Source organism: Halichoerus grypus, chromosome 14 (assembly GCF_964656455.1).
Source record: "Halichoerus grypus chromosome 14, mHalGry1.hap1.1, whole genome shotgun sequence".
In the NCBI taxonomy this organism is placed as follows: Eukaryota; Metazoa; Chordata; class Mammalia; order Carnivora; family Phocidae; genus Halichoerus; species Halichoerus grypus.
In genome coordinates, this window is record NC_135725.1 from 84185001 (window position 1) to 84211645 (window position 26645).

Here is a 26645-nt window from a genome sequence, read left to right on the forward strand (position 1 = left end):
TAAATAAGAAATGTACATCCCATCATTCTTGTCCACATTTAATTCACACTTCCTCTTTTAAGCCTTTCCCAATTACTCCATTCTACATCACTTTCTTCTCCAAATTCCTTGTACTTTCATAAGCTACTGTATCAGCAATTATATATTGCCTTAGATTATTCTTACTTCCCATCTACATTTAATTTGGGCAAACGGTATATTAGAATGAGCCCTCAATAAATGGCAGCTTTGGGCCAGGGACTGGGTACTTTATGTGTGCTATTTTTAATCCTGAGATCAACTCTGGTATTTTCTTATTTTAGACACAGAATTTTAAGATCCAGAGAACCCAGCTCGTGCAGGGTCACATAGCTACAATAACCAATACTGCTTAAGATGGCTTAAGAGGGTTTAAGACATACTCTTGTATGCCCTAAAGGGGTTCAAGTTCCAGCTTTCCTTTGCAACCTTGGCAAAGTCACCTATCTAAATCTGTTCCTTCATCTGAAGGGGGTCAGGGGAAGAAGTAATACAGTCATAGAACCATGGTAAAGGTAAACACAAAACAGGGCACATACAGCTTTCAGCTGAGTTAGCTATTACTGCCTGGCAGAGCTGGGTTTTTTTACCTACATCTGATCCCAGAGCCTATATTCTTTACACTACTCCATAATGCCACCATGCAGTCTTTTATATCTCATTCCCATTTATACACAAAAGCAGAGTGCTGAGAACAATAGTGGGTGTCCAGGGATCGAGTGGAATATACTTATGTAATAAGTATTTTGTTGATACACACACATACAAAATCCTCATAAATTTCACGCAGTTTGAAAAGGAAATATTTGAGTGATCCAAGCCAGCATAATCTCTCATGAGGGTAAGGAAAGGCAATCACCAACTGATTGATAAGGAAATAGAAAATTAAGAGGGGAATAAGGAACAAACATTCCCCAGGCATCTACTGTGTCTGGCACCAGACTAGGGGACTTTCCAAATGCTTTTTGGTGTTTTATTACTGTACACTTCATCAGCATGAATGCACACTGTAAACATACAATTTGAAAGAGTTGGGATGATCTCATGATGTATGGTTCTGGGCACTGGGTCCAGGACGTAACAATGAATCTTGCCTTTAAAGAACTGGAAAACGTAGCTCAAAGTCAAATGCAGAACAAGAAAAAGTTTCACTTCTGTTTACTAGTCAAGCAACCAAGTGAAGGAATAAGCATTTTTTAATTTAAATTGTGTTCTATAAAACGCTAACTTCTTCTCGGGACAGGCTACAGACTATGCATTAGATAAAAGTTTCTGACAAACTTCCTATAATCTTTTTATTAGTTTACACTGAGAGAATATAGCACCCTTCATCCAAGGAACTGAAGGTGCTTTACAAACATTAGCATTTAAAAAACAATTACATTTAAAAATCTGGATTCGTGCTGTTAAATCTCTTCAACTCCAGATACACAATTTTCTGTAGGCTGATGGAAAGAATTCTATTTCTGACAACGAAAGAGGCTCAGAAAGAGTTCGGATTTGCTTTCGCAATACAGGCATTTTCAAAACCTGGTGCTGGGCTTACAAAGCAAAAACACACAAATCTGAATGCAATGAACAATATTTCAAACCTTATTTCAAACGCAAAACCCAGGGTTTAAGACGTCACAATCTTCCAACAGTTCTGGTCATCCAGATGGAGTAGGAGCTGATGCAGGTTGCATATTAGATGTGCTCTTGATCCAGACTTTTTAGGATCACACCCAAATGAACACATTTAAAGTGGTGCGATATTTCAGGAAAAAGCATTAAACCAATAAAAAGCTAGCCAAGAGCATATCAGGAAAAGGGGAAAGAAAGTAATTGGCAATTAAAAGTAGACAGTTCTCACTAGAGCCTAGGACACTTTATTAGAAACCAAGTATATCATCAGCAAATAAAAATAGTTATTACCCCCATTAATACAACATAAAGGATTTTACATTCAGCCTAGATACAGGGAGTAACAGATCCTCCTGCCTACAAATCTATGACTTGCAAGTATCTTCCACTACATGATTACTCTATATCGTACATAGCCCTTATTTATTAGAGGGATCCAAATATTCCTTTTAGGCTTACAAAGTCCAATACATTCACTCTCTCTTCCCTTTACATGTCTAATAGTAAAAACTATTTTTTTCATGCAAAAAAGCTGTTATTCAGCTGAAGAGAAAAAAATCAGACAAAATAGAGATGGCAATTAAGGAATGGACAGAAAATTATTGGCACATGCCCAACTAGTGACAAACAAATGCAATACACCATGACTTAAAAATAAAAGTCACATTACAAGGATAACTAAAACAACTACATCATTTTAAGCTAAGGAGTGTCAAATGGGAAGGGGAGGCTGAGGTTACCGATTTTATTGGTACAACTTAAAAGCAGAGGAGAGCAAGCACTTAAATACAATTTATGGTAACAGAAAAAAACACTGCAGAGAGCTGTTCAAAGACCACACCAAGTTGTCTGCATCATTAATTTCCAGTGTTTCACAATTAGTAAAATACATAGCTACATATCCCTGTAAGATAAAAATACGTTTCCCCCTGAATTACACTGGGGTCAGGGCAGTAACAGAAAGCTACTGACCCAACAGTTCAAGTGTGTGCAGCAAATGTCTTAGCCACTTCTTTCATATAGCTATACAATTAAAAACTAAACAAGGAGCTAGGTGGTTGCAGAAAATAAAAATCAAAATTATTGTGCTCATTTAATAAAAGAAAAACCCTGATGAAAAATTATGTGCCAAGAAGCTTAGACTATAAAGATTTTTATTGCATTTTTAGGTAACCTGGAAGTTCTTATCCTGAAGGGGAAAAGTTGGTTTTCAAAACTACCTGAACAGATACTAAAGTGCTTTATTAATTGGCTGGCTTCACAAAGATTTCCTGGAATGACAAAAAATAATTATAGTAGTAAAGGGATACCAACTATTTCACAAAATAGTAAATTCCAACATCATTTATGACCACAGTCATAAGAGACACTGGAACACTTGTCCTTATTAAGTGGACAGTTGCATATAAAGAACTGATCATCACACCCTTTGGATATTCAAATTACTTACACAAAGCCGAAACATGGTATCACAGACCTTTACAAAATAGGACAATTTGTTTCTTTCTACACTTTTTAAAATTTGCTTCAAATTACAGTTCACAAATACAAGAGTCCTGACTTTTCAACCTTTCCAGTTGCAGTTAAAAAATGAACACGTTCTAAAAGTTAAGGTCAAGTGTTACAGCAAGAGGAGAATGATTCCTATTGAAAAGTACACAGATTTTACTTAATGATACTCATGATAGATTGTAAACTGGATCTATCACATTCTACTCAACTGGTATCAAATGAACATATCAGCATTACAAGTACTAAATGTTTTTCTATTACTATAGAGAATATAAACCAAAACATTAATATGGCAGTTATGTTCTTTAGGCACAGTTTAGTGATTTTTTTTTTTTAAATAAATACTATTGAATTTCAGTTGAAGTTTTAAACTCAATAACCAAAGGGTCAAAAGCTCTGATTGGGGGGGAAAAAAAGAATAACTTTAAACTAACAATGTAAGCTGTTTAAAATTTCTAACACTTTAACCTATCTGGGTTTTATTTAAGATTACTTTATTAAAAAATACAAGGAATCTGAAAAAAGATCAATACAATTATCTTACTGTACAAAGTCATAAGCTGTAGCAGTTTTAACTAAAATTTAAAAACACAACAAGGAGGGCAGCCCTTTAGACCAATTTATTTTATATCCATTTAAAATATCATCCAACAAAGGACAATGAAGTTTACAGCTGGGACAGGTATACATAACTCGAGGCATCTGCAGTCCATCGTGCCCACTGAATAACAACTTTGCTGCTGAAATTTCTTAAAACTTACCAAACTAAAACAAAAGGCTGAATGATACAAAAGGAGGAGCATTTCGGTGTAGTCTGTTCTGTCAATTGGCTTTTTAAAAAAGAGGAAACACATCCTGTTTCCCCCAGACCAGTAAATAAGCAAGAGCTACATGCAGCAGTGTGAGTATTAAGACATTTCTCAAGTCTTCTCAAATGAGTCCAAGGTGGGGACGGGATGGGGGAGAAAATTGATAGAAAAACATTGCTGTAGACACCATAACAAACAATAAATTTAGATAATTTAAAATTAAAAAAAAAGGCAAGAGGCAGCATTTCAGCAGCAAAGTGCTTGATAAAAAGTATATTGTAGAGGGTAATACACAAAAGTTGGGGTAAGAAGAGGGAAGAAAAATGGGTCAGCAGGATGGGCGAAGGCCTCAAAGGAAATACGGCGTCGTCGTTCTGGGAGGAATAACACGTTCTGAATCTGGAACTGCCCGGAATAACTTTGGTTCTCTTGTATTTACATCTTTGAAGACCATGATCGAGGCAATATTTCCACAACGATAGCAGTAATTAGGAGCAGACCATACTGTTACCAGCTTCTCATCAAACATAAATTTATAGCCTTCGTGCACTAGTTGGTGTGCTCTGCAGATGAGTTTTAAGTTGTTGATATGAACAAACTGCAATTTAGAAAGGTTTTGTTAAGTATCTAGCACATTTTTTAAAAACCATGCTATAAATATATTATATATATTTTATATATATATATATATATATATATATATATATATATATATATATGAAAATAATATTTAAATAAAGTATAGGGGTGCCTGGGTGGCTCAGTCAGTTAAGCGCCTGACTCTTGATTTCCACTCAGGTTATGATCTCAGGGTTGTAAGATCGAGCCCCATCCACACTGGGCATGGAACCTGCTTAAGATTCTCTCTCTCCCTCTCCCCTCCCCAAATAAATAAATAATAAATAAATAAATAACAAATCTTTTTACTACTAAAGTTCTCATGATTATAGAACCCATTCTACTAGTTATCCCCACTACTTCCAATAAGTTATAGACAAATAGAGCTGCTTTGGCCTAAGTTATAGAAATCACACAGTCACATAATTTATTAGAAGTTTCTGGAAGAAAAGCATTCTATAAACACTATCAGATATGAAACAAAGTTTTTATGGTATAATAAAAAATATATCGCTATCAGTATCATTTACTGAGGGTGCAGTATGATTCTTACAAGAATTCTGAGATTTATTATTCTTCTTTTGTACCTTAAGGAAACAGAGGCTCAGAGAGCATAAATAATTTACCTAAATTATGCTGAACCTAACTCTCTAATTCCATTGTGCTGGATTACTTCCCAATATAAGCTCATCCCTATGTGCGTATATAATGTCTATGTGTGTGTTTTTTTTAATTGAAAACAGCTGAACTTCAAAAGTTGGCTTTTCACTATATATATATCTCAAATCATCATGTTGTACATCTAAAACTAATATGTTACACGTCAATCTAAATTGAAAATATATATTAACATTTTCTATGTATATGTATATATGTATATGTATATATATATAAAAGTTGCCTATCTTGCCCTTGCTATCGTATTACTTAATTGAAATATTTGAAAAAAGAAAAAACATTTATTTTACACATATTACCAAGTGGATACTGAAGGAGGTGCTTTCATTATGTGATCTCATTTAACCAATAAGGAAAGACCTACATGATAAACTAGATGAGAAACAGAAGGTTGTTATCTATAGCCACAATAGTTCTTTATGTAGTCCATTAGCACCAACAAACCATTTTTCAAAAAATATTGGCTTTACCTCATTTGTGACCTTTGCGCCAAAAAGCCAACCTGCTCCTCGGGGACTGATTGCCCAAGTATCCACATCTTCAGGATCTGACCAAACCAGATCACAAAATGCTCCTTTATGAGGAATTTCCTGATTCCGTTCAATGGTTCGAATCTGATCCAGTGTTTTGATATCAGGAGATAAACCACCATGAACACACAAAATCTGCTCATCTATTAACTAGCAAAAAGGATAATAAGAGTTGAAAGTATAATAATAAACTCAGTCATATCTAAATTCATCAATGAACGTTAATGATGTCAATATAATTGAGATGGCAATTAGATAAAAGTATGCAAAGGGTTATTGGCAGGAAAATACTTGAGGTTTTACAAAGATTTACATAAACTTACAGCTGCTACTGTGAGCATGTCAAAAACTTTGGTACAGTATCTCCAGGCATTAGCATTTCCATATTTGGTTTGGCACTCATCTGTGAAAGAAACAGAAGAGTTTCTCATTAATGAAGTTCTAAAGCTGCCAATAAAAATAAAGAACGCATCCAATACTAAAGAAGTTTAACTTAAACTAGGACAGCAAGCTATGACCTGGTTGGTCTTCCACGTAGAGCCATGAAGGAGACTTATGTTTAACTAGTCTAAGTATGTGGTCCTGCTTTTCATTCCAGAAGTGGCCCTACAAAGCAGTTCAAGTTATTGATCAAAATGCTATGATCAGAAAGAGCTAAATATTAAATTCATATCCCAAAACAAATGCTTTGGTCTATTATGTTATGCATATGGGACAATTCTATCAAACAGAGTAATTTATTTAATGTGACCACCTTACTCTAGTAGGGTAATCAAACACATCAGAGGACCCTTAATTATAGGAGCATTGGTGATTCCTATCTCAACATTTCTCAGGCCTAGGTTGTCTCTTCTGAGATTTTCTGCACATTGTGCAATGAGATACTCGAGCTCCAGTAAGTACACCTGCAGTCACCACTGGAGACAGACTGCCAATCAGGCTCTGATATATTCCCAGCTGAACACTTTCTCTGTTGTCTACAACAGTTAATAGGATATACATCTCTTCTTTCATTAATATCATGGAAGTTCTGTTCTTTGACTTCTTCCTTAATTTGAAAAAAACCTGACAGGGGTGCCCAGGTGGCTCAGTCCTGCCTTCAGCTCAGGTCATGATCTCAGGATCCTGAGATTGAGCCCTGCATCGGGCTCCCTGCTCCACAGGAAGCCTGCTTCTCCCTCTCCCACTCCCCCTGCTTGTGTTCCTGCTCTCGCTGTCTCTCTCTGTCAAATAAATAAAATCTTTAAAAAAAAAATTAAAAAATAAATAAATAAAAAACCCCTGACATATCACTATTGCCATAAGTACAAATGAAAATGATATAGAAGACTATGGGGTATGATCAATCCTCATGGTTTTCTAAATTACCTCTATGTGTGAAGCAGGATCCTTATGTAAACTTGCCATGAGAGCACTAACACTGGGCTGAGCTTGCAGGCAGGAATCTTCTTTTTCCTCTTTATACATATACAAAGCATTTGGTTCATAATAACTGCTCAGTATATGTTTATCAGTGTGAAATGAAGGCCCAATATAATTAATAGCTATACATGGACATTTTTACTACTTTATTTATTTATTTTTAAAGCTTTTATTTATTCATTTGAGAGAGACAGAGAGAGAGAGAAAGAGAGAGCACAAGCAGGGGAGAGAGGCAGAGGGAGAAACAGACTCCCCGCTGAGCAGGAAGCCCAATGCGGGGCTTGATCCCAGGACCCGGAAATCATGACCCCAGCCAAAGGCAGACGCTCAACCATCTGACCCACCCAGGCGCCCCCATTTTTACTACTTTAAAATCAATGTTAAGTTCCATGATAACTAAAATTATCTCCCGCTTGAGAAGCTAGTGGGCTTCCTTTTATTAAACAAAATAATAGATGAGCACAGCTTGGGAACAAAAGAATTCAATACTAGATGTTGCGCTGTTATCATTTTCTTCAGTCAAGGCATCTTGATTAAAATAGTCCTCTTTCCTCTCCCCTTTTATCCCTTTGCCCTACACTGATAAATGTTGGTCAAATTTTGAGGTGTAATTATAACAATCTTAGAGCCAGTTGCTTTTACTAAGCTAACACCACAGTACGTACTATCCAAACTATTGACTATTCTTGCAAAAGAATCAAAAAACTTTTATTTTAAATGGTACTTGATATTTTGTGAATGAAAATCAAAAGTAACTTGTAAAAAGGAGACAAATATTAGCGATCTAACTTTTCAATTACTATAAAGAGTTATATAAATCATAAATTATCAAAATTTCTCAATTTAGTAATTGATAATGGCTTACAGATTGAAGAGTAGGAGTTTAGATTATCTTTATTATGACAGAAAAGAATCCAAAATATAAAATCTAAAACTAAAGTGTTATGAGATTAATATTTTCAAATATCTCAATATCTGTCTTAATTATGCTTAAGGAAAATTCATGTTAATAATCTCAACAGTTCTGCCATCTCCTTCAAAGAGCTTCCTAACCTCATTTTTTCCCCCCAACCTCATTTTTTAAAACTTTAAACCATATAAAAGTTTTATAGAAGCAGATATTTTGCTTTTAAAGGTTAAGTTTCGTTTCTGACCCCTGAGGTCCTAGCATTCTCTGGATGGAGCAGATAGATAATTATATATATTATACACATATAATATTATATATATGTAAAAGGATATTCATTCAGCTATGTGTGTAACAGCAACTTAAAAACAATTCCAATGTCCAATGTTAAAGATACTGGTTTAATCAATCATAGTACAACCATACAGCATAATACAATGCAGCTATAAAAATAATGTCAATGAAGTAAAGAACGGCTGGTAGCATTAAGTGAAAAAAGCAGGTATGTGCACACACAAATATGTTCACAAACACACACACGTACATATATATATATTTCTCAAACTTTCAAATGCAGAACATTCACCTTCAGCAGATTCTAGGATTCCCACCCCAAGAGGTTTCAGTGGGGCCCAGCAATGTAATTTTTAACAAGCACCCCTGATGATTCATTTGAGCTAAACTGAGGGCTACACTTTGAGGCAATGATCTAGGACAATGTACACCAAAAGTTAAGAACAGTTCTCTCTCCATGGTAAGGTTCTCAATTGATTGGGGGAAGAAGAGTTAAAGGTTGAGAAAGTGGAAAAAGATGATCTGTATTTCTAATTTTACTATAAAGCACATGTATGACTTGTATGGCTTTTCTCCCAAAGAGGAAAGTAAAACAATATTCAGAATCAGAGAAATAGAAAGTCTTACCATAAAATCCATACACTTGTGTTATCTGTCTACTCTCATGATTTCCTCGCAAAAGTGTAATACGATCAGGCCATTTAGCCTTTAGTGCAAGAAGGTAAGTGAAGGTCTCCAAACTATAGTAACCTCTGTCTACAAAATCACCCTGTAGAGTAAAAGTTTAGAGTTAGAAACAATACAATAGCAACAATATTTTTTAAAATTATACCAAAGTGTGCAAACTCAGAGACACGGCCAAAAATAACAAAAATGAAGAGTCACATGTTGAATTACTTGGAAATTGGGTTTTAACAAAAAACTCAAAGTAAATAAGCGGTCTCTACTAAATGTGCTAGTCTTATGATTCAGGAGGCCTACAGGAACCTGCTGTGCAATTCTCTCAAGGATCTTCCCTGCAAAGCCATCATTTTTCCAATTCTCTATTACCTACATTAGCAGATGTTTCTAAAAGGTCATATGAGAATCAAAAATTTTTAAATGAATTTAAAAATCACTTTATTATTTTTTAATATTTATTTATTTAAGCAATCTCTACACCCAACATGGGGCTCAAACTCACGACCCCGAGATCAAGAGTCGCATGCTCTTCTGACTAAGCCGGCCAGGCGCCCCCAAAATCACCTTAACTATATCAGAAAAACTATCAACTCGAAGAAATAGTGTTTTTGTAAAAGCAGATACCATAATTATAACAGTGTTCTAAGTTCAGCTGTGTATTTAACAACTGCATGTGAAGTCATACTATTTACACTTCCCATTAATGTTTTACTTGGGACAATGTTAGATCAATAGGAAAACAGCTGAAAGAATAGGAAAATGACCCAGAAATCTTTAGAATGAAGGAAAATGATAGGATTTAGAAAAAATTCAACAGTAACATTACATTCCAAAAGCAAAGTAAGCAAATATGTGCATATATTCATCAATCCACAGATTGATAACAGATGAAAATGAATGCTCAAAAAAAGTGTGATAAAATAACAGTAAATTGAAGATCTGTGCCTTAAAGTTGGGTGGTTCTGGACTATTTTTCTGCCAACCATTACTTAGGGCTACAACCCAGTCCTATGCATATGGCAATTTACTAAAGCAATTATTTTCAACTAGACAACATGGCAAAATGTAAAAAAGTATCGCATGGCCTTTTCATATAATTAGTGAATGTCACATGACAATGAAATTATTATGTAATGTACATGTAACAAGTCAGACCCTTTCCATTTTAAATAAGTATGTGGTATCATTGGGGTTTACATACCATAAATATGTAGTTTGTGTCAGGAACCTGACCTCCAGTTCTGAATAGTTCACAAAGGTCATAAAACTATAAAAGAAAGGCAATATATGCTGATTACAAATTCCTGTGAAGGAGTAAAATAATAAAACTGAGAGCGAAATGTGTAAAGAAGCATGTAATTAAGAAGCCCTCAAATACTGACACTTATAAAAAGAAATAAAGTGTAAGCAAAACTGCCAAGCACACAGCTCTCAAGTCTAAAAAAAGCACTAAAATATATCTCACAATTACCAGTAGAGTCATTCCTAGATCATTAATGTTATAGGCCTTCCCCCTCAAATTTCTTTCATTTTATCTTGTCATCTAGAATTTTTTAAGTAATCTCTATGCCCAACGTGGGGCTTGAACTCACAACCGCAAGATCAAGAGTCACATACTCCACCAACTGAGTCAGCAAGGTGCCCCACCATTTGAGAATTTGAAATAACTGATCAGTTATCTAACTTGTTAATAAGCTAACCTAACCACCCCACTCCATACTCAGCATCTATTTTAATGAGACAAAAGATAAGGAAACGAGTAGATAAGAATTTTTTTTGAATGAATTTACATGACACTTCACAGCATCATGTAGAGCACATCAACCTACCTTCCTACACTCTACTTTGGAGATGTATACCCTCAGGCTCTTTAGCTGTGGAGTGTCTTCTCAATAATCAGTAAAAAAGAATTGTATATTTCATCATATTCTATTTCACTGAAAATTGGTAATTGACAAATTGTACATGTGGTAATCTCAGTCAACTAGATTATCTTAATCCTAATTCCTAAAGAAAACTTCAGTTTTTCTAAGAAAGGATTTTGGATTAAAGGAATTTACTATAATATATTGTACCAAGTACAGCTAATCATTTCCTACACAGTTATCTTTTACACTTGAAAATAAAATTATTAAATTTCTAACACTTAAAACGGTGGTCACCGTGAACAAAATTGAAATTTAAATGTTAACTACTAAAAGAAATAAAGCACTACGCTTTATAACAGTATTTCATAAGTCTGAAGTTGTTCCTTGCTTAGAGTTAAAAAAAAAACTTTAGAAAGTTTAAAAAAAATTTTCCTTATCTTCTTAAAATTAGCAAGCAAATAAATGAAACAGTGTTCAATTTCAGTCAAGTGGTAGTCTATTATTTGTCCAACATATTTGCTGTCCATTTCTACCATGTGGAGCCCTTCCCTTTGAAAGTATATTTCTTAGGGCACCTGGGTGCTCAGTCGGTTGACTGTCCGACTCTTGGTTTTGACTCAGGTCCTGATCCCAGGGTTGTGGGATTGAGCCCCACATGGGGCTGAGTCTGCTTGGGATTCTCTCTCCTCTCTCTGCCCCACCCCCTCCAGAGGCTCTCTCTAAAATAAATAAATAAATCTTTATAAAAAAAGTACACTTCTCTATTCCCATCCCACAGATGTATATATGATGCATGTATATCATATATCATTTACATAGCATATATGTTTATATATATACACACAGCATGAGCAATAAAAATATGTGTTACTCTGGCTTAGTAATTCCACTTCTGTGACTATATCCTAAGGGCAAAAATAAATAAATAAATAAATAAGTACATAAATAAATAAGTAAATGCTGTGTGAATATATAGAAAATGTGTTACAACATCATTTATAATAATAAAAGAAACAACCTTCATGACTAACATAAGAGACTATTTTAATAAAGTATGATCTACCAACTCAAGACCTGGACCAATCATGAATAAAGATTATGATGGAAACTATGTAGCAAAACGGAAAAATGATTAGGGAAAAGAATGGAACACAAAACTATAACTATAATAAACTACACAATTTTACTATGTATACACACAGAGTCAGAAAGGGAACATTTAAGTTTCATGAAACAGTTGCTTTTGTAAAGGTATGGTGGAAGAGTGAGCGTCCTTAAACTTTTCTATTGATAGTTATAGAAATATGTTCTTAAATAAAAATGTAAGTTTCCATTTACCCTATATATATTTAATAGATGATCAAATATTCTGCTTCAGGGACCCAACAGTTCCTACTCCATAATGGAAGTTTTTTCCAAAATTCTTTAACATAATAAACATTTACTGAGAACACGTGCAGACAACTAAGCTCGTCCTACATTACTGGAAGCTCACCTCATCATTTCACAAATAATTTCTACCACCTATTATATGTTTTCCACATCATGGACACTCTGTAAGTCTCATTTTATTTTTTTAAAAGATTTATTTATTTATTTTTAGAGAGAGAGACAGCGTGCACATGAGCGGGGGGAGGAGCAGAGAGAAAGGGAGAGAAGCAGACTCCATCCTGGGTGCAGAGCCCAACATGGGGCTCGATCTCACGACCCTAAGATCATGACCTGAGTTGAAACCAAGAGCTGGGCACTTAACCGACTGAGCCACCCAGACACCCCTGTAAATCTCATTTTAAAATAAAAGCAATCCTGAGGGGCGCCTGGGTGGGTCAGTTGTTAAGCGTCTGCCTTCAGCTCGGGTCATGATCCCAGGGTCCTGGGATCGAGCCCCGCATGGGGCTCTCTGCTCAGCGGGAAGCCTGCTTCTCCCTCTCTCACTCCCCCCTGCTTGTGTTCCCTCTCTCGCGGTCTCGCTGTCAAATAAATAAATAAAATATTAAAAAAAAAAAAGCAATCCTGAGAAGTGGATTTTATTCCATCAATAGAGACAAGGAAATAGTTGGCTAGCTCAGTAGTTTTTAAACTTTTTAGTTTCAGGACCTATTCATAGTCTTAAAACTTACAGGTGCCCAAAAACTTTTTGCTTATATAATTTATATCAGTTGCTACTGACCATATTGGAAATTAAAACTAATCATTTTTAATATTTAATTTTTTAAATCAATAACAACTCATTAAATAGTAAGATATACATATTTCTAATGAAAAATAAACAAGGTTTTCAAAAATAAAACAAATCTAATGTCTGGCTAAACTGAATATGGCTAGATTTTCATAATTTGCCTCTGCATTAATCTGCTGGGATATAGTGATGAAAGTATATGAAGAAAATCCAGCTTCACACAAGTGTATTTTACAAAAAGGAAGAATATTTTAATAATCTTTAGAGATAATGGTGCATATTCTTTTAATATATCAACACTTGATAAATGATCTTTTTCCTATTCTGTTAGTAGGGCTAACACTCTCAGTGGCTAACACAATGGTCATTTGGAAAACAGAAATGATATTTCATTATACATCACCAAAAAACTGTATTTGTTACTATCACCACCAACAGAAAAGTCTTCAAACATCAGAAGCTGACACTCTGCCATCAAGATGGTGGGCTCAAATTTTCTAAAATTCTCATTATTTGAAAACTCAAATTTTGTCACTGGCAATAAATACTGTCAATTGTTTTCCTTGAAGTGACTGGCTCACTCCTTCACTGTTGCAAAGATGGTTGCCAAATACCCATAGCTTGTCATTCATTCTCTCAAGTAAAAATAGTGTTCCATAAAAAGAGAAGCTACTTCAGCTTGTGACACAAAAAGCTACACAACTATTTTCCTTGAGCAAACCATCTTTCCTTGGTATGCAGCAGATGTGCTCTATGCATACTTCCTGTTTCCATCATAGGACTATTCAAAAGATGTATCAACTCAAGGGTTAAGAATTACAATTAATATTACTGCTTCATCAAGGACATTCTTTGTGATCATGGTATCTCCCCTGCCAGGTCAGTATCATCATCAAGGACATCCTTAAGTGATACTGGCATTTTATTTTACTGTGCATGCATGTTGGTGAAGAATACACTAACAATGAGCACAGTCTGGTGCTACTCCCTTGATTCATGCTGAGATACCTGCAGTTTTACCCTCAATTGATTTTGTACCACCTTACAGACCTTCAAAGGTCCACAGGCCATACCTAAAAAACTTGTGACCTAGCCGAAGTGACTTCTTGAACAGTTAATGTGTAGCCAAGCCAGGATTTAAACCAAGCTCTGACAATGAAGTCCACAATCTCCTCACTAGCTTACACTGTTTCAATGCTTCTCAGCACTTTATGCTTGCCAAAATTTTTTAATGAGTTTATTTATACTCATAATCCAATCTTACAATGCCAGAACTGGCCCAAGGAGAAGACAACTCTACAAATCCCAAAGGATATATCTTACATACATTTGGAAGCTCCAAAAGTCCCATGCTTTTGATTAGCAAGTGATATAAAGGGTCAAGTATAAGAGAAACAATATTCAATTTGGTGGTAGTCTTAACATGGGCTTACACCTGAAACTAATGTAACCCATTGTATACCAACTATACTTCAATAAAAAAAATTAAAAAGAACATGGACACCAGCACCAAAGTTAAGTTTCAAATCTCAACTATGTCCCTTAGTAGCTGTGTGAGTTTGGGCTAATTCTTCCATCTTTCAGTCTAAGTTTCCTTTTCTACAGAATAATCCAATCTTACAGGACTCTTGAAAAAATACGACATGGAATATGTGAAAAAGCACTTTGCTAACCTTCAAAACACAAGAAGATGTTAGCTAGAATTGTACATTTGACTGAAGGTGTATATATACTACAAAAGTAAAATTTTATTATTTTAATTAATTTTAGTAGTTTGAAGTTGTCTCTAATTTCCTGACCTTTGATCATGGCTGTAAATTACATACTAAAAAGTGGCTGTAAATTATGTACTAGAAAGTCCTGATAACCCAGGTAATCCATCAATTTTAATATTATAATCAGGGGAAAACATTACTTGATTTATTTCAGCACTCAGGAACGTGTTATGGCATGCTTATATTAGTATCATTTATCTTAGCAAAAATACAAATGTTTATTATATTTTTGCAGAGAACTTATATGGAAATTTTAAGAAATGCACTCCTAAAGTCTACTCTAGAGAACTAAGATTTTAAAAGATCTGAGATGGAGGCCTAAGTGGCACAGTCATTTAAGCGTCCAATTCTTGGTTTCAGCTCAGGACTCGATCTCGTGATTTGAGATCGAGCCCCGCCTAAGCTCCGTGTTCAGCACCAAGTCGGCCTGAGTTCTCTCTCCCTTTCCCTCTGCCTCTTCCCACCCCTCCCCCCACCTCACATAAATAAATAAATCTTTCAACAGATCAGAGATGACATAATGGGCTCTCTATTTAGAAGCTGATAACACGCAAATGCCAGATTTATTATGACCTCAACTACCCAGAGAACAAATTGAAAACCAAAAAAGAAAACAGCCCTCTAAAGTGGTCAAAATAGAACTTAATTCATGGAGCAGCCCTCAATCACAACCAATTTACACACATTTCTGCTCCTTTAGGCAGTCATTCAAGGCAGGGAAATGGCACAGATGACAGCAAGTCCTGCTGGCATTGATAAATATATTGTTTACAATATATGTCTTATAGCCACAACTCCATTGTATGCATACAGCAGACTGAGTGAGTGTTCTGTTCAGCTTTCATTCCCAGTTATAAAAAAACATACACACACACACACACACACACACAACACCTCTACAAATACACAGAGGGTTTCCAACCGGGCTACACACTGACATAAGAATCTAAAGATGAGGTATACTCCTCCTGCCACTGTCTTCAAACTCTTAAAAACAAAAACCCAGCAGATGAAAACACAAGACTAATCTTTCTCCAATTCTAGCAGTGACTTGCTGTAAAATCATGCACCAACAGTTTTATCTTTCTGAACCTTTGTTATTCTCATTCCCACTAAGGAAATGATACATTTTCAATAAAATGTGACGAGTGAATAGAATGAATAAACAGAAATGAATAGAATAGAAAATAGAATAGAAAATTAGCACCTAAAACCAAAGCACCGCCTGTTAATCACAATCACTGTGAGCTGTCCACATTTATTTTCTCTCTCCCCCTTCACAGAGCAATAATGCTGCATTCTATCCACTTTGCAAGTATAATTTCAACAAACTCCATGAATAATTTGACCACTGCTTTTACTCACTGTAACAGTAACCAGGAATCATTAGTGTCACACAGACTGAGGCAATCTATCAAATGACCAGCTGTTTTTGTTTCTTGTTTTTCTGGTGGCTTTTTTGCAGCATAAGTGGAAACACACATGGACTATGGACAGTACAAAAGCTAAAAATCTGCTCATGAAATTTTACCTGTCCGTGTATGTCTCCACACACTGTTACTGGTGTCGATACTGGCTGGACATTTGACTCTTCTAAGAGGAGGTCACAAACATAGTCACATAGCCGCTGTAAGAAGAGAAAATAAAATGCAACCTTTCACTACAATATTAAAACTAAGGATCGAATACAAAAAAGACAAGAACTAACACATATATTGTTTCATAGGAAAGGAAACTACCCTTTAACGATTCTGTGGTTTGATTCGTCAGCTTCCACCTTCATCTCATAATGCCTGAGGATGATACAACAGCTATTCCAAAATGCAAACTCCCTGGCCACACAGACAATAGGTTCTAGAACACAGCTTTAAAGAAACTGTAAAATGATACTTTTCACCAGCAAATGTAAGAGTAAATAATTCTAATAGGAAAAGGTTTTTATCTACTAATTTTTAAAGTAAATGGCAGGGCACCAGGGTGGCACAGTCAGCAGAGCACCCGACTCTTGGTTTTGGCTCAGGTCATGATTTCACGGTTGGGAGATCAGGCCCTGCAGCAGGCTCCATGCTCAGCACGGAGTCAGCTTGGGTTTCTCTCTCCTTCTCCCTCTGCCCCTCCTCCTCCCACCTCTAAAATGAATTAATGAATCTTTAAATAAACAAATAAATACAGTAAATTGCAAACCATGCACTTACCATATGACCTAACAACTGAACTCTTAGCAATGAAAATTTATGTCCACATAAAAATCTGTGCACAAATGTCCACAGAAGCTTAATTCATAACAGCCAAAAACTGGAAATAAGTTGGTGTCCTTCAACAAATGAATAGTTAAACCAATTGTGGTATATTTATCCCATGGAATACTATTCAGCAATAACAAGAAACTACTGACACACCTGGATGAATCTCAAGAGGTTTACGCTGAGAAAAAAAACCTATCCCAAAGGTTACATACTGTATGATTCCATTTATATAACATTCTTGAAATAACAAATTTATAGAAATGGAGACCAGGGGTGCCTGGGTGGCTCAGTCGGTTAAGCATCTGCCTTCGGCTCAGGTCATGATCCCAGGGTCCTGGGATCGAGCCCCACATCGGGCTCCCTCCTCTGCGGGAAGCCTGCTTCTCCCTCTCCCACTCCCCCTACTTGTGTTCTCCCTCTGTGTCCTCTCTCTGTCAAATTAATAAATAAAATCTTAAAAAAGAAAGGAAGGAAAGAAGGAAGGAAGGGAGGAAGGAAGGAAGGAAAAAGAAAGAAAGAAGAAAAAGAAAGAAAGAAAGAAAGAAAGAAAGAAAGAAAGAAAGAAAGAAAGAAAAGAAAGAAAGAAAGAAAGAAAAAAAAGGAAGGAAGGAAGAAAGAAAGGAAGGAAGAAAAGAAGAAAGAAAAAGAAATGGAGACCACCTTAGTGGTTGCCAGGGGTCCAGAAATTAGGGGTGGCAGGAAGGAAGTGGGTATGGTTATAAAAGGACAAAATGAGGAATTCTTGTGGTAATGGAAGTATCTTGAATATGGTATTGGATACATAAAACTACAGATGTAATAAAATTGCAGAGAAATAAATACACACACACAAATGAGTATAAGTAAAACTGGAGAAATCTGAACAAGATCATGGGTTGTATCAACGTCAATATCCTGGTTCTGGTATTTTTACTATAGTTCTACATGACCTTACTAGGTAAAACTGAAGGAAGGGTACATGGGATCTCTCAGTATTACTTCTTACAACTACAAATAAATCCAGTTATCTCAAAATTAAAAGATTAAGGGCGCCTGGGTGGCTCAGTTGGTTAAGCAACTGCCTTCAGCTCAGGTCATGATCCTGGAGTCCCTGGATCGAGTCCCGCATCGGGCTCCCTGCTCGGCAGGGAGTCTGCTTCTCCCTCTGACCCTCCCCCCTCTCATGTGCTCTCTCTCATTCTCTCTCTCTCAAATAAATAAATAAAATCTTAAAAAAAAAAAAAAAAAAAAATTAAAAGATTAAAATTAATTAATTACAAATGTAAACCTAAAATTGAGGCGTCAACCCTACTTTTTAAAAAAAACTCTTTAAGTGTTTGCATTTAAAAAATATTTATCCTCTGAAAACACTCATATCAAAAGATTTCGAAGAAAGAAAATGATTCTCACAACAGTGCAGTGGAGAAGGAAGTGTACAGTCCTGCTGCACATGGAGAACTGGGGGAGAACCTACCTTCCATCTGAGACCGATTTATAGTACAGTCAGAGGCCCTACCAGATTTTATAATAGGTCGGCCAAGAAAGGAGAAATTAAACTACACAAGCATTAAAAAAATATTTAAAAATAAAAATTAGTTGATTAATTAAAAAGGGGCACATTGCTGGCTTCTCAGGGTCATGAGTTCAAGCCCCACGTTGGATGTAGAGCTTACTTAAAAACAACAACAACAACTACACAAGCATAATGAAATGATTAAGAAATCTAAGAGCTTCCTGGGGGGCGCAGTTGGTTAAGCCTCCAACTCTTGGTTTCGCCTCAGGTCATGACCTCAAGGTTGTGGGATTGGCCCCACATCAGGCTCCATGCTCAGCATGGAGTCTCAGTTGGTAGAGCATGCGACTCTAGAACTTGGGGTTGTAGGTATGAACCTCACATTGGGTGTAGAGATTACTTTAAAAAATAAATAAATAAATAAAAATCTAAAAGCTACAATTTAGGGTGCCTGGGTGGCTCAGTGGGTTAAGCGTCTGCCTTTGGCTCAGGTCATGATCTCAGGGTCCTGGGATCGAGCCCCGTGTCGGGCTCCCTGCTCAGCAGGAAGCCTGCTTCTCCCTCTCCCACTCCCCCTGCTTGTGTTCCCTCTCTGTGTCTCTGTCAAATAAATAAATAAAATCTAAAAAAAAAGATTAAAATTAAAAAATAAAAATCTAGGGGCGCCTGGGTGGCTCAGTCGTTAAGCGTCTGCCTTCGGCTCAGGTCATGATCCCAGGGTCCTGGGATCGAGCCCCGCATCGGGCTCCCTGCTCGGCGGGAAGTCCACTTCTCCCTCTCCCACTCCCCCTGCTTGTGTTCCCTCTCTCACTGTGCCTCTCTCTGTCAAATAAATAAATAAAATCTTTAAAAAAATAAAAAATAAAAAAAAATAAAAATCTAAAAAAAAGAACTAGGGACAGAGACATATATATATATATATATATATATATATATATATATATATACACACACATACACACTTCTATTACCTCACTGCATTAAAAACCACCTGTGTCAAATCTTTCACTTGACACAGATGATAAGACTGAGACCCACAAGCACTCAGGTCACTAAGCTACTTAATCTTAGCAACAGATCTGGAATCCAGGTTACCTACCTCTTTTCACTGTACTATCTTGAATATTTACTGAGAGCCTAATATGATACCAGTAATTCCAGAAACAAAGTAAATAAAAAGTAAAGACCAAACAGACTAAAAGCCCTGCTCTCAAGAGGCTTACACTCTAATGAGGAGAGATATAGAAAATAAAGAAGTAAGTAAAATATATATTCATACTACTTTTTCAGATAGTGGTAGGAGGAATGGAGAAAAATTAAGCACTGTAACGGGAGTAAATAGTGGCAGGGGCAGGAGGCAGTACTGATATCTTAAATAGGGTGAGCACAGAAGCCTTACTGATGAAGTGACTTTTGGGCAAAAATCAGAAAAAGGTAAGGTTATGGGGGAACAGTATTGCAGCCAGAGAGAATAGTAAGTGCAAAATGCTTAGAAGAAAGCATGCTTGCTGTCTCAGAAACATCAAAGCTGGAGTGGTTAGTGGACTGAATAAAAAAAAACAGGAGAGCACCACAGAATATTTTTAGGTCCTTGGGGGTGAAGGTAGCTTTTAACAGGAAGCCATTGGGAGGCCCTAAGCAGAGGAGTGATTATGATCTTATGTCTGCTATGTTTTATGGGCTATGAGGAACTCAGGAATAGGAAAAAGGTAAAGGCAGAAGCAGGACACCACTTAGGGGGTTTCTACAATAATCTAGGTAAAAGTTAATACTGGCTTGGACCAGCATCATTAAAGTAGGAAATGGTCACAAGTGAACAAATTCCAGATGTTTTCTGAACACAGCATCCACTAGATTTGAGAACAGTTGGAAAGAGAGTATTGAAAGAAAGGAATCAAGGATGACTCAATGTTTTTGGCTTAAGGGGCGCCTGGGTGGCGGTTAAGCGTCCAATTCTTGGTTTTGGCTCAGGTCATGATCTCATGGGTCGTGAGATCAAGCCCTACATTGGGCTTCGCTTCGCGCTCAGTAGGGAGTCTGCTTGAAGATTCTCTCCCTCTGTCCCTCCCCCCACTCGTGTGCTCTCTCTCTCTAAAAAATAAATCTTTTTTATTTTTAAAGATTTTATTTATTTACTTGACACAGACAGAGAGAGAGCACGCACAAGCAAGCAGAGCGGCAGGCAGAGGGAGAGGGAGAAGCAGGCTCCCTGCTGAGCAAAGAGCCCCACATGGGGCTCGATCCCAGGACCCTGGGATCATGACCTGAGCCAAAGGTAGACGCTTAACTGACTGAGCCACCCAGGCACCCCAATAAATAAATCTTTAAAAAATTTTTTTGGCTTGGGGTGCCTGGGTGGCTCAGTCGTTGAGCGTTTGCCTTCGGCTCAGGTCATGATCCCAGGGTCTTGGGATCGAGCCCCGCATCGGGCTCCCTGCTTGGCGGGAAGCCTGCTTCTCCCTCTCCCACTCCCCCTGCTTGTGTTCCCTCTCTCGCTGTGTCTCTCTCTGTCAAATAAATAAATAAAATCTTCAAAAAAAATTTTTTTTTGGCTTAAGTAACTGCAAGGGTGTTAATAGTCATTATTGAGATAGTTAAGACTCCAAGGAAAGACTTTCTTACTGTTTTTACCTTTTAAATAGAATTTATTTTTTAGAGCAGTTTTAGGTTCACAGTAAAATTGAGAAGATACAGAGAATTCCCATATATCTGCTGCTCACAAACACATACATACAGCCTCTTCCACTATCAACATTCCATATCAGAGTGGTACATTTGTTACTGATGAACCTACACTGATGCATCATTATTATGCAGAGTCCATAGTTAACATTAGGGTTCACTCTTGGTATTGTACATTCTATGGGTTTGGACAAATGTATAATGACATGTATACAGAATTGTAGTATCATACTGAATAGTTTCACTGCCCTAAAAATCCTCTGTGCTTCAGCTATTCATCCTTCCCTCCCCCAAACCCTGGACACCACTGATCTTTTTACTGTCATCATAGTTTTGCCTTTTCCAGAGTGTCATACAGTTTAAATCATACATAAGTAGACTTTTCAGATTCCCTTCTTTCACTTAATGACATGCATTTAAGGTCCCTTCATGTTTTTTAATGGCTCGATAGCTCATTTCTTCTTAGTACTAAATAATATTCCTTTGCCTTGATGTACCAGTTTATTTACCCATTCACCTACTGAAGGACATGTTGGTTTGTTCCAAATTTTAGCAGTTATGAATAATGCTACCATAAACATTCATGTATAGGTTTTTGGGTGAACACAAGTTTTCAATTAATTTGGGTAAATAGCAAGAAGCGTGACTGCTAGACTGTACAGTAAGAGTTTGGCAAGAAACTGCCAAACAATCTTCCAAAGTGGTTGTACTATTTTGCATTCCCAGCAAGCATGAATGTTGAGTTCCTATTGCTCCCCAACTTTCCCAACATTTGGTGATATCAGTGTTCTGGATTCTGGCTGTTCTAATAGGCTTGTAGTGGTATAACATTGCTGTTGTTGTTGTTTTTAAAGATTTTATTTATTTATTTGATAGCAAGAGACACAGCAAGAGAGGGACCACAAGCAGGGGGAGTGAGAGAGGGAGAAGTAGGCTTCCCGCCAAGCAGGGAGTCCAATGCAAGGCTCGATCCCAAGACCCTGGGATCATGACCTGAGCTGAAGGCAGACACTTAAAAAGACTGAGCCACCCAGGTGCCCTGGTATAACATTGTTTTAATTTGCATTTATTTTCCTAATGAAGTGTGATGAGGAGTACCTTTTCATATGCTTGTCATTTGTAGATCTTCTTTAGTGAAGTGTCTGCTCAGGTCTTTGGCCCATTTTTCAATGGAGCAGTTTGTTTTCTTATCGCTGAATTTTATGAGTTCTTTGCATATTAGGGATAAAAGTCCTTTATCAAATGTGTATTTTTTTTTTTTTAAGATTTCATTTATTTGCGAGAGAGAGAATGAGAGACACAGAGCATGAGAGGGAAGAGGGTCAGAGGGAGAAGCAGACTCCCTGCTGAGCAGGGAGCCCGATGTGGGACTCGATCCCGGGACTCCAGGATCATGACCTGAGCCGAAGGCAGTCGCTTAACCAACTGAGCCACCCAGGCGCCCTATCAGATGTGTATTTGCAAACATTTTCTCCCAGTGTGTGGCTTGTGTTCTTGTTCTGCGAGTGTCTTTTACAAAGCAAAAGTTTTTAATTTTAATGAAGTCCAGCTTATCAATTATTTCTTGCATGAGCAGATTGTTCTGATTTGTTTCAGTTTAGTTTGGGGGATAGGGAACAAAGAATTTGATTTTTTTAATTTTTTAAAAAATTTTTATTGTTATGTTAATCACCATACATTACATCATTAGTTTTTGATGTAGTGTTCCAAGATTCATTGTTTGCTCATAACACCCAGTGCTCCATGCAGAACGTGCCCTCTTTAATACCCATCACCAGACTAACCCATCCTCCCAACCCCCTCCCCTCTAGAACGCTCAGTTTGTTCTTCAGAGTCCATCGTCTCTCATGGTTCGTCTCCCCCTCCGGTTTCCCCCCCTTCATTCTTCCCCTCCTGCTATCTTCTTTTTTTCTTTTCTTAACAAGGAATTTGATTTTTTTTAACAACCTCATTGAGATATAATTCACATACCAAAAAATACCCCTTTAAAGCACAAAATTCAATTGTTTTTTTAGTATACTCAGTGTTCGGAAATCATCATCATAGTTTTAGAACATTTTCAGTGCTTGCTGGTGGTGGCTGGGTCACTGTCTGGTAGAGGCATGGGAATGAGGCCTTTGAGCTGGGATGAACCTTGCTCTCGGTGAAGGCCAGGGAGCTGAGCGAGAGCCATGGACAGTATAACGGTAGCAGCTGGACTGACCGCTGCTGCTGCAGGATTTGAAGGATGTTATGTTTTGCAAGCCATGAAACATATGGAGCCTCAAGTGAAACAAGTTTTTCAATGTCTACCAAAATCTGCCTTCAGTGGTGGCTTATAGAAGTGGGTTGGAACCCAAAATGACAAAATGAGAAGCAGCATTAATACTAGGCATACTACTGCCAATAAAGGAAAAATAAGAGCTGCTCATCGATGAATTATGTTTTTAAATCACCCAGGCAAGGGAGAATCTCCTTATATAGCAGCCAAAATCAATGAAGCTGAAGATTTACTAGAAGGCCAAACTAAAAAGTGAAGTAAATGTGTGATGAATTTTAAGTTATTGTTAGTTTATGTATATGAGTGACAGCTTTTTATAATAAAATGCCTCAAAGCTACAAATTAAAAAAAAGAATGCTTTCATCATCCCTCAAAAAGCTATGTACCCATTGGTAGCCTCCTCCCACAACCCCACCCCACAGCCCTAGGCAATCACTTATCTACTTTCTATCTCTATGGCTTTGTCCACTCTGGACATCTGGCCTTTATGTGACTGGTTTCTTTCACTTAATATAATGCTTTTCATTATATGTAATGAAAATGCTTTTCCATATTGTAACATGCGTTATTACTTTGTTCCTTTTTTAAATAAATAATATTCCACTGTACGTATTTATCACATTTTACTTATCCATTCACCAGTTGCTACACATTTGGATGGTTTCCATTATTTGGCTGTCAGAATCTGATTTTGACACATTAAATCTCAGACGCCTAATCTGATTTTGACACATTAAATCTCAGACACCTATCAGACTTCCAAGTGCCCCAGATGTGCTGTAAACAAGTGATCAAATGAGTCTTGAATTCAAGGAAAAGGATCTGAGCCAGAGAGACCAATTTAGAGACTGTCAGGATATACATACACACATACATACATACATGAGACTAGAAGACATAACTAAAGTGGTAGCTACAAAGAGAGGAAAGGATAAGATCAAGAAATGATCCTTAAGATACACCAATATTTAGAAGTTAGGGAAAATAGGAGGAACAAGCAAAAGAGACAGCTTGGTGAGACAGAAAGGCAACCATGAGCATGTGGTATCCTGGAAGTCCAGTGAAGAAAATAGTTCAAAAGAGGAGTGATTGGGGGCACCTAGGTGGTTCAGTCGGTTAAGCATCTGCCTTCGGCTCAGGTCATGATCCCGGAGTCCTGGGATAGAGCCCCATGTCAGGCTCCCTGCTTGGTGGGGAGTCTGCTTCTCCCTCTGCCCCTCACCCCGCTCTTGTGCTCTCTCTCTCAAATAAGTAAATAAAATCTTTAAAAAGAGAGAGAGAGAGTGATCAAGGGGCGGGGGCAAAAAAGGAAAAGAGGAGTAATCAACTGTGTTCAATGCTGCTGGAAGGTCAAATTTTGGAGAAGTAGAGTAGGGCTGAGAGGGAATACTCCTTTAAGCCTAATCAACAAGTACCATTCCCAGAATATTTTATACTCTAAGAAAAGGAGCATACCAATTAATACCATGGTATAGTTCAGAGGTTAAGAGCACAGCCTTTAAAGTCCAAAAAGATCAGAGGTCAAAATTCAGCTCTACCTCTTACCTATTACTTAGCTTACTGTTTGTTACCTTAGCTGTGTACCCCTGAGCAAGTTACTTTATCTTTCTCTGTGTCTCAGTTTCCTCATCCACAAAATAGAGATACTTACCTGGAGATTCTGAGGATTAAATAAGATAGTGCATGCAAAGTGCTCTGCAGAGTTGTTGTTGTTGTTTTTTTAAGATTTTATTTATTTGAGAGAGAGAATGAGATAGAGAGAGAGCATGAGAGGGGGGAGGGTCAGAGGGAGAAGCAGACTCCCCGCTGAACAGGGAGCCCGACGCGGGACTCGATCCTGGGACTCCAGGATCACAACCTGAGCCGAAGGCAGTCGCTTAACCAACTGAGCCACCCAGGCGCCCTCTGCAGAGTTTTATACATATACACAGGGTTATATACTCAGTCTGCCACATATATATGTACTCTGAATTATAAAACATGACCTAAAAGGATATACACCAAGCCCACAATAGCAGTTGCTGGAGATGTCAAACAAAAGGAATTCTACTTTCATCTTAATTTCTTTTACTTTCTAAAAAAGCATGAAAAACATTTATTCTTCATGGAAGGAAACAGATATATTGGTAGATTATTTTTCCTATTTTTCAGTAGTTACTGCATTTCTTAAAAAAAAAAAAAAAAAAGACGACTAAAATGTCAAAACTAGAAAAGAGCCTTAACTGAAAAAAAAAAAAGCAAGATGCAAAATAATGTACATGCTACCTCTTATATTAAAGAAAAAACAGGGCACCTGGGTGGCTCAGTTGGTTAAGCGACTGCCTTCGGCTCAGGTCATGATCCTGGAGTCCCTGGATCGAGTCCCGCATCGGGCTCCCTGCTCGGCGGGGAGTCTGCTTCTCCCTCTGACCCTCCCCCCTCTCATGTACTCGCTCTCTCTCATTCTCTCTCTCTCAAATAAAAATAAAATCTTTAAAAAAAAAAAAAAAGAAAAAACATATATATACACACACATATACATACACACACTTGCTTGTACTTAACTTGTACATGCCTAAACTGTCGTTTCTGTAAAGATCCATAAGAAACACAACACTGGCTACCAATATGAGGAAGGGAACTGGGTGCTGGGGGCAGAGGTGGAAGGAAGACTTAACATTTATATTTATAGTCTTTTATACCTTCTAAGTTTGGAAAAATATGAATGTATTACCTATACAAAAAAACTTATTAGAAACATATTACCAGAAAGAATAGTCTTTCCAGCAGATGGTACTGGGGCAACTGGATTTCCACATGCAAAAGAATGAAACTGGACTCCTACCTCACAGCATTTACAAAAATTAATTCATAAAGGATGAATGACCTAAATATAAGAGCTTAAACTATGAAACTCTTAGAAGAAAACATAGGGGTAAATCTTCTTGACCTTGGATTTGATAATAAAGTCTTAGATACATCAAAAGAATGAGCAATAGGGGTGCCTGCATGGCTCAGTTGGTTGAGTGTCCGACTCTCGATTTCGGCTGGGTCATGATCTCAGGATTGTGA

General features: G+C 37.1%; 1 protein-coding gene and 1 pseudogene across 2 annotated transcripts in view; one reads left to right on the plus strand and one right to left on the minus strand.

Moving 5' to 3' along the window:
- Window positions 1-1299: 1299 nt before the first annotated feature.
- PPP6C (protein phosphatase 6 catalytic subunit) overlaps window positions 1300-26645 on the minus strand; it is a 38743-nt gene continuing 13397 nt past the window's right edge. Inside the window, exons 2-7 of one of the 2 annotated variants that reach the window (XM_036112920.2) lie at window positions 16446-16541; window positions 10294-10359; window positions 9039-9180; window positions 6112-6191; window positions 5729-5938; window positions 1864-4560 (exon numbers count right to left, since the gene is read on the minus strand). In XM_036112920.2, coding sequence (XP_035968813.1) covers window positions 4312-4560; window positions 5729-5938; window positions 6112-6191; window positions 9039-9180; window positions 10294-10359; window positions 16446-16541 — 843 coding nt within the window. In that variant the 3' untranslated portion in view covers window positions 1864-4311. Of the gene's footprint in view, window positions 4561-5728; window positions 5939-6111; window positions 6192-9038; window positions 9181-10293; window positions 10360-16445; window positions 16542-26645 lie in introns of both variants that reach the window. The other variant, XM_036112921.2, reaches the window with a different exon arrangement.
- Window positions 23506-23960, plus strand: LOC118548800 (mitochondrial import inner membrane translocase subunit TIM14 pseudogene; annotated as a pseudogene).